The sequence below is a fragment of the Chaetodon trifascialis genome, chromosome 13 (genome assembly GCF_039877785.1).
Source record: "Chaetodon trifascialis isolate fChaTrf1 chromosome 13, fChaTrf1.hap1, whole genome shotgun sequence".
Taxonomy (NCBI): domain Eukaryota; kingdom Metazoa; phylum Chordata; class Actinopteri; order Chaetodontiformes; family Chaetodontidae; genus Chaetodon; species Chaetodon trifascialis.
The window spans coordinates 15,399,091-15,408,354 of record NC_092068.1 but is presented as its reverse complement, the minus strand read 5'-3'; the positions used below and the strand labels follow the sequence as shown (position 1 = coordinate 15,408,354).

Here is a 9,264-nt window from a genome sequence, read left to right as displayed (position 1 = left end):
CGTGCTGCATTCACTAGCCCTAGAGAAGATCGGATTTGAGAAGAGCAGCCATCTGTGCGACTGATTTGGTCGCATTTCATTAAATAATCATTTTTTTCCCCTCATATGTCATAATTAAGTTAGAGACAAATATTCAACATTTCTGTTTTTAGTGACAACACTACACGGAGAAATAGTAGCTACGCTTTAACAGTGGAGTTGTGGAGTTGGAGTGGATTTAATCATGATTGTTACTGATTTATCACATATTTCTTCTGGCAGATGTTAATCTAACCATCAGTTTATCATTATATGCATGTGGTCTAGATTTTATACGAGTCGGAAACGACCTTTTCACGGGTTACCCCTCGGTAATTTACGATGAATTTACACTTTACGATACTTCCAAGTGTACCAGAAGGCAACGCAATCCACCCGGTGGTGCTGTGATATTGAGAGGTCATACATTTTCAAAAAGGGAAGAAAGGAAAGCAGGTATGTCTCAGTTCTGATTGAATACACATCTTTAATGAATTTGAATCACAGTCCGACTACGTTAACGTTTACCCCGCCTCGATATGTGCCCTTGCAACGCAAATTAAAGTGCTAGCATGTCAGGTAGCTTGTGAAACTACCTGGCTAGCTAGCTGGTTGACTTACGTTTACCAAGAGAACATGAAGTGGTTTGTTTTGATGACACGAGAAGCCTCTTATTGCACCGTCCGACTCAGCATATAATGTTTTGGGAATTTTATTTTGTTTTAATGTCTTCTCTGAGTATTTATGTACTCCATTGTTTGAGATTCGGTGGTATTATCAGCTAGCTTGTTAGCTGCATTCTTAGCCGGCTTGCTGGTAAGAGCCGGCAGCGTGTCGTGACTTCCCCGATCCCATCTGTCACTGAGTGTGTGTCACGCTGTTTCTTTGATCAGATACTCATAATGTGACACTCTGGATTGGCTGGATTGTTATTGTAAACGTTTTGACTTTCAGTTTAAAGTGTGTTTCACTGGAGCAAAATAACAATCAGATGTTTTGGGGTTCAGCAAAAAAAAAAAACCCTCAACATTTGTGTGTTTGAATGCTCCTCAGCATTTGTCACCCCGCCCTTGTGCGTCTTGAAGACATTATCTTTGTGCAGAGGCAGTCTGCAGATGTTGCTGTAGATCTGCCATGAGCTATGGACAGACTGTCTCAGCACACACTGTAGGACTGCATTCTTGCGAGGGTTTGGTGTTTGTACAGAAGTGTCTCCCGTGCACTTACTGAATATCAAAAAGCTTACATTTGTAGTTGCTCATGGACAGAAAAGTAAGGATCAACTATTTTGATAATTGATTGATCATGCAAGTCATTTCTAAAACAAAAAAAAGGTCTCATGTTCACTTCACACTTCCACTTCCCACTCCTCAAATGTGAAAATGTAGCTGCTGCTTTTCCTTGCAATAAGTGACACTAAACTGAATATCTTTAAAATGTAAGGAAGTCACAGCAGGCTGGAAGAAATCACACTAGGCATTTTCCACAATTGACATTTTAAGGACAAATTGATTAATCAGGAGAATAAACAGCAGGTTAATGTACAGTGGAAATCATTGTTAGCTGTCCCCTCAAATGCTGGTATATTCAGCCTCATTTAGAAAGTGCTGACCCGCATTTCTGTTTGTTTTTTAGTGTTGTTCCTTTTATCTTGTAACCACAGCCAGAAACAAGAGCTCTGAGATCAGGCCTGATACAGGCCTATATTCATAACAGTTTTGAATATTTCACAGTAAGAACAACAAATTAGAGCCTTTTATCAGCCTTTAACTGTGTCATTATATTTCTAAATGTATCTGGAGGTAGAACATGCTAAATGACAGTAAACCTGTTCCACTAGTGTGTCTGCATTATTTTTGCAGAGGTAATTTTGTGTATTTGTACATGGTTATCTGCTGTTCAGTGACGGGGGAGGGGGCTTCACCTCAATGCAGCTCTGTACTGCAGCAGAGCTATTAATGGAGGTAGAGGCTTAACTGTGCAGCCAGTGTTTTTTTGATAATAATAATAATAATAATTATTATTATTGTTATCATAATAATTTCACCTGTACTGCTGGCTATCAACAATACCTCCAAAATGTGTAAACAGCACAGAGTATTGAAAACATTCCCATCCAATTTCTGATGAGGCTTTTTTAAACTATATTTCATTTGGACAAAGAGTCAAATTTAACTATTCAATCCCTCTGCAAAAATACTCTCAAAATGGCACACTTGTATTCATGTATGAGTCCAGTACACATTTCTTACATCGTGTGGATACTAATTAACATGTCTGCTGTTAATCAAAGAAAGCTAGGATGTCTGGAGAGTTGTCCCTCAACATAAACATCAAGGAGCCAAGATGGGACCAAGGCACGTTTATGGGCCGTGCCCAGCACTTCTTCATGGTCACAGACCCCCGGAACGTCCTGCTGTCCTCTGAGACTCTGGAGGAGGCCCGGGTGATCGTGGAGAACTACAGGTAGAGGGTCCGGAGATTACAGGATGACATGAGTAGCAATGAGAATTGATGTGATGTGACCAGCCAGGTACTGAGGTGGCTAGATGTACCATTTACACTAAAATTGAGATGTCAGTGGGAGAAGTGTCCTTTAGTTAATGAGGGAACATCAACCCTAAAATCAGTTCAAATCATGTTTTGTGTAGATGAATTTATTTCACACACTGTATGAGTAAGAAGGTGTAGCTGGGATGTGGGTAATGCAATAAGCTGTGGTTGTGTGACTGCTGTGGCTTAAAATAATATGGAAAATACTCCACTGTTTTGACTGTTTCAGGGCTGGCAGCGTGAAGCCCGGCTTGACAGAGGACGAGCTCTGGAGGGCCAAGTACATCTACGACTCCGCCTTCCACCCCGACACAGGAGAGAAGATGTTTGTGATTGGCCGGATGTCTGCTCAGGTGCCAATGAACATGTCCATCACAGGCTGCATGCTCACCTTCTACAGGTACAGCAGAGATTTCATTACACAATTCAGTGTATCTGAAGCACCAAACTGAACATGGCTTCATCAAATAACATGGGCACAATATAAGCAGTCGAAAAATGGAAATATGTCATCTGCCAATATGCTTCCACGTGATTTTGAATGTAACCTAAATACAGCATACAGTGCTGCATAAAAATAGAGATTTTAATCTGAGCACAGAGGGAAAATCCTCTTAAAGAATGAAAAATATCACTCTCACTGCAGAATACTCATCACTGGGCAGCTGAGAGGGCAGTGAGAGTGAAAATGTTGTGCTGAAACAATGCATTGATTGATGACTCCAATTTAGAATTCTGATCATCAATTTTTTGAGATCAAGATAATAGATTAGAATAGATTATTCAGTCTCATCTAGACTGAAGCAGTAGCCAATCACGTAACTTCCTTGATAGGACAGTGTTGGACCTCCATAGTTTACATCATTAGAATAGATTACTTAAGGAATTGTGTTTGGTTTGCACACTGTCATGTTTGCACACTGTTTGCACACTGCCACTGGGGGGCACCAATGTCTGAAATTTCAAATCTTATCCAGTGGCTTTAAATAGTAAAAACAGGCAGAACAATCATGTAAAGATGAAGTAAAACGTAATACATAAAACATACGCAAAATACAGGAAAGTTCGATATATTAGATACAACCCAACTAGACGATCGACCACCACACAATCAGATGTCTTGATCTTTCACTTGTGCAAACTGTCTTTAATCTTAACTAAGCTGCTGCATCGATTGTTGTTGTTCCCTTGTGTTTATAGGACTACTCCGGCCGTGGTGTTCTGGCAGTGGGTTAACCAGTCCTTCAACGCTGTTGTCAACTATACCAACCGCAGCGGAGATGCCCCCATGACTGTGAAGTAGGGAGGACTTCTCACTTCACTTCCACTCTAGATCATTCCTGCCCTCCCTCTAAACTAGTGTCTGTAAGGAGGCTGTGGGAGCTGCTGTCCTCTCCCTCACAGCGGTATTACGTTCCACTGTTAAGCATGTTCAGCCTCATGTCACCATGCACTCATGCTGACATAGGTTATGTGCTCCCGGTTTGTGTCAGGTCAACACGTGTACATTTGCATACTCTTATCACTTTGCCACACAAGCATCCTTCAGATGCTGCAGAAAAACATCCAATGCTTGCATGTATGAAGAACAAGGTTACATTCAGCATGTCAGTGAAACTGTTATACTCTCTTCCTCTTTTACCTTTCCATATTCATATATAGCATGAATTCACAATCTCACTGAGGCAACTCTTCTTGAAATGTTTCACGTTAGTAGATTGTCAGCCGCAGTCATGTGGTGTAGTATAAGTCAGCTATTTATGTTGTGTAAAAATGTTGAAATAGGAAGTGGGTGACAAATGTGTGACATGTGTCTAATGCATCTGTCCCCTCACAGTCAGCTCGGTGCAGCCTATGTCAGTGCTACTACTGGAGCTGTAGTCACTGCCCTGGGACTCAAGTCTCTAGCTACGGTAATGTCTATGATTACAGTGAATAAACAAATCAAGTAAAATGAAAGTAACTCAGATACTGGCTAACTGCTCAGCATATTCTTACATGTTTGTATATTTGTGCAGAGATTTGTTGCTGGTTGTCTGAATGTGTCGCTGATTCTGTCCCGTCTTTGCAGCGTCTCCCACCAATTGTCAGCCGCTTTGTCCCTTTCGCTGCGGTTGCTGCTGCTAACTGTATCAACATTCCCTTCATGAGACAGAGGTGAGGTCTCTGAAAGTAAAAGCCTGGGCTTTGTTCACGCAGGAGCTTTTAGGAACCATGATGACTGTTACAACTGCTCGACATGAGTTTTGTTTCCCTCCCTTCCTCCAGGGAGTTGAAGTACGGTATCCCTGTGACAGATGAGAACGGAAACCGGTTAGGAGAGTCTCCAAATGCTGCCAAGCAGGCCATCATGCAAGTTGTTGTGTCAAGAATCGGCATGGCGGTGCCAGCAATGGGTAATGTCAACATTACATCTGCTAGTTTGTTAAGTGGCTAAATTCATATTTTTGTTTGAACAATATATGAAATGACGACGTGAACACAATGAGGTCTCTGGCACTGATGAACCTACGGAGAAATCTCAATCTGCAAATCCCCTTCGGTTTTATGAAGGTTTAAAGTGAGTTTCAGTTCATTGTTTTGCTGCAGCTGCAACTTCACTGTTTTGATTCAGTCTTGCTGCTCTCATGGTGCCATTTCTGGCTGCAGCAAGAGCAGCACCAAACAGCAGACAGACACAGTTAGCGACAAGCTGGTGAACACATCATCTGTGGGTAAAACAAGATCACAACATCACCTACGAGTAGTTGATGCTGTGAGATAGAAGAGTTTCTCACCCTGTTCCATGAAAGCATGCTCATGTGTGAAAGTTTCTTTTTGTGTTTGTCATTCACCTCACTTATTTTTATCTTTCACAGCAATCCCGCCTGTCATAATGAACGCTCTGGAGAAGAGAGCTTTCATGAAGGTGAGCAGGCTGCATGCATGACTGTCATATTGTTTGTTGAGTCAGTGGATTTACTGGGTCCAGCTGGTGTTGCGTGAAGCTGAAAAGAGTCCTGTCACATGTTACACATACATCGAATGCTTCTGTCCCTGCAGAGAAACGTTTGATTTGTCTGCCTGACTCACTGTAGTTCCTCCCTCTCTGATTTCGTCTCTGTAGCGATTCCCAATTCTGAACGCTCCAGTCCAGGTGGGGCTTGTCGGTCTGTGGTAAGTAAATTACACATAGTAGTGTCTATATTTATTTTAGTAAGTGTCTGAATGAGTGCCGTCGTCTAAAACATCCCTCTTCATCTCCTGTTTTCAGCCTGGTGTTTGCAACTCCTCTGTGCTGCGCCCTCTTCCCACAGAAAAGGTACCAACAGCCACTTTACTGTCTTCGGGGGGCGAGGTGAGGTAAATGTTACCTAACATGTAGCAGCATTATTTTATTTAACAATGTTCAACCATCTCTTCGTAGCTCTATGAGCCTGAGCGGGCTGGAAGCAGACCTGCAGGAGAGGATACGACAGGCCAGTCCCCACACCACCACCGTCTACTTCAACAAGGGCCTGTAGGACCAGCCAACACATCTCCATACACACACACACAGACACGCACACACACGTCTGTTGTTATATGTCGCACAAGTGGGAGGGCAAAACATTTTATTTATGCATTTTCTTTTTGTTATGTGTACTGCTGCATTTTTCTTTTCTATTTGACTGAATGGAGTCGCTGTGAGTAGAGGATTCGCTGAAAGGAAAACAAAACACTCAGAGAAGGAAGATCACTGATAGTTCTCTCTGCACATAGATGGTACACCTTAGAAAGAAAAACTGACTCCTGATTTCTTTTGTCTGTTTCGTGGTGTGCTTTCTGTCTTCCTTCAGTCAGACAGCCTGCAGGGTGGCAGTTCATAAAGTTACTGATTTGTGTTTCACTCACCGATATTTCATGTTGCATTCAGGTTCATGCAAGTTTTAAGTCCTCTGATAAATTCTTTGAAACTCCAGTTTAAAATGAAAGCTTGTGCTTGTGAGTCATGTATGTTCCTGCTTCTGAATGTAACCTCATCTTTTCTGCCTTGTGTTAGATTTCCTCTTGCCGAGTCTTTGTCGCATTATTATGTCCTGAAAAGTAATATTTTAAGCTGTTACACACCCGACTATAGCGTGTTAAGGTTCTTCCACTGTGCAGTTATACTGGAAAAACCAGTGTGCTAATTAGCTCTATAGTCCACCCCTCGATGAATACCTTTTGCTTTTGTTTTACTCCTTGTTTACCAGTGCAGCTTCTTACTCTCTCGACTCTCCTTTAAGTGTACTTATGCCCCTCCATATTCATAGACCAGGTAATAAGGTGCTAGGTACATGTGGCAAAGAAAATATGTAAGAATTATACTGCAGAAGCTCACAAAGCACAGCCATAGAGTACATCAGAGAACACTGAGTGTGATTTTTATCAACATAAATATGTACTGTTACAAGGCCTTTTATCATTTGAGATCACTTTATGAACTAGTGCAGTCCCTATATTTAGTGATGAATTGTTGTAGGTGGTAGTGCTTGTTTGGGTGGAGGAATATACTCTGTTGTGTCTACATATTGTAGCTAAGAGGAAATGCAGGCTAAAAGAAGTCAAAGCTGTATAATTTCAGTTCCTCAAAGCTGGAGATCGTGGGTTTTTACGTGCATCAGCCAGCTAGCCTTCTGCAAAACTGGCTTGCACCTGAGCTGTTGACGTCTCATTTTACCAAATGAAAGGAGCTTATGTTGCATGGCAAAATCAAAATATTATGTGCTTATTTCTTGGTCAGGGTTGTGTGTCACTGCACAGCCTTTGTTGTTGCAGCGTTGAAGTGAACAGTTTTGCTGACTTTGAGCTTCTCTGACCAAATTTATCCACGCTGTCAAACACGTGAATGTCCAGTGTGCTGAGATGGTGATGGATGGTGTAAGCGATAAATTTATCACAGTGTTGTCTGTCTGGGTTATGTAAAAATAAGTATATTTTATTGGATGTATTTATAAATATATTTCTATATGGAGCACATATGCATGGGGGATTTTAGAGATTCTAAGTTTAAGGTGTCCCTCTGGTTGTGAATCCACCAGGTGGCTCCACATATGCATCAGAAAACAATGTCAGCGGCTCCCGATTCAGGAGTGCACAGGTGTGTTGCAAACCTCTTGCTTTAGGCCTAATGAGTCGTCGGAGTAGAGGAGTGTTCCTCAGTCTGTCTGGATGCAGCGGACAGAGATCACCTGCGATGAGTCAACGTTTGTGCACAGTGACGTTTTGTGTTTTCTGCTATATTCACCAGTAAGATTGTGCATTCAGGCTTAATTCATCTACATCATGCGTCTGTTGAGTGAAGCTGTACGATCATTCATGTAAAGTGACTGCAGGTGTAAAGGGACTGTAGCAGCTGCACAACTGTTTTCTGAATCAACAGAAATGCACACAATGATTGTGTTTGTCTAAACCTGAAGGGTTTATTTCCAAAGTGCTATCCTCATTTGTTTTTGATCTTGAGATGACCCCCTTCTCCTGTATGAGACAGTGGATCTCTGTTTTATTTTTGGATCGTGGGTATCTCATTTTGGAATGAAACTCTTCGCTCAGCTTTTCCTCCCATTGTCATATCTTCACGTAAACTTTAAGCCCCCTTTGGAAACTTTCTCGCTCAAGACATTTTCTGTCTGTTATTGTGTGTTGTGTTTGGGGTGTTTTCCTGCTGAGGGTGAATCTGCACTATATAACCTTTGCTGTGCTGCTGTAGGAGCTAGTTGGACTTGTGTTGCTTTTTAAAAGGAGCCTTTTTAAGTGTATTTGAAGATTGTATTTGCTAGATATGATGAATGAACTATGGTCATGTTACTGCTAATTCATGATTCATTCATTGTCTAGCAGCTTCCTTTGCTCATAGCTACGTAGATTAATTTCTGCCTTTTTCCTTTATGTTGTTATCTGCTCTGCAAAAGTTTAAAGAACAAAACTGGAGGGTTTCAGTCAGCATTTAAACACATTTCTAAACGTGTATCTCAGCTTGTGACTGTACTGTACCACCATGACATGTCGCACCCATAGATCTAGCCAAAGATGAGACGGGTATGAATTGTATAAGACTAAGGAGGAGAAGTGTGCAGCTTTTCAAAGTTTTCATTTCAGCTTTATCTTGTGGACCTTTTGCCAGGCTTTTCTCATGCAGAAACATGTTGTAGACTTTTTTCTTTTTTTTTTTACAACACACAACAGCACACCAAATGTTTCATGAACACACAGTTAACAGATTGCAGAGTTGAATAAATCCCAGCACACATTTTAGTTAAGTCATATTTTTGGCATTTATAATAAAAACTCATAATAAACTTGATGTCACTCCACATAGCGCCAGTTCAATTTGGCGCACTGGTTGAAAACTGGCTCATTTCTAAGATTAAAAGTCAAATCTTTGCATACTGAAGGCACTACTGTAAAGACAATCTCTGTTACACTCCATGAATGTTTTGGTTATTTCATGTACATACAGTTTCCACACATGCAGTCCTGTCAGTATTGGTACAAAGTGTTGTCTCCCTCCTTTTTGTATTGTGTTGAAATATATTTCCTTGATGTGAAATGTATTTGACTCAGAGCAATAGAATAAAATATGTAACATGTAATGTCCAAACCTGCCTCTGCAATGCTTAAACACTCATATCATAAACATAACTTCTGCTTTTGAGGAAAGGCCAGAGAATGAAGCAGTGACGCAGCGCTGAT

General features: G+C 41.2%; 1 protein-coding gene across 1 annotated transcript; it reads left to right on the top strand.

Annotated features, from left to right (window-relative positions):
- Window positions 1-380: 380 nt before the first annotated feature.
- sfxn3 (sideroflexin 3) lies at window positions 381-9,172 on the top strand. Its single transcript, XM_070977015.1, has 11 exons — window positions 381-474; window positions 2,312-2,484; window positions 2,801-2,971; window positions 3,772-3,870; window positions 4,409-4,484; window positions 4,643-4,728; window positions 4,840-4,967; window positions 5,430-5,479; window positions 5,678-5,727; window positions 5,825-5,872; window positions 5,978-9,172. Exons 2-11 carry the CDS (start codon window positions 2,321-2,323, stop codon window positions 6,072-6,074), a joined length of 969 nt encoding a protein of 322 aa, XP_070833116.1. The 5' UTR covers window positions 381-474; window positions 2,312-2,320; the 3' UTR covers window positions 6,075-9,172.
- The last annotated feature ends 92 nt before the right edge of the window (window positions 9,173-9,264 follow it).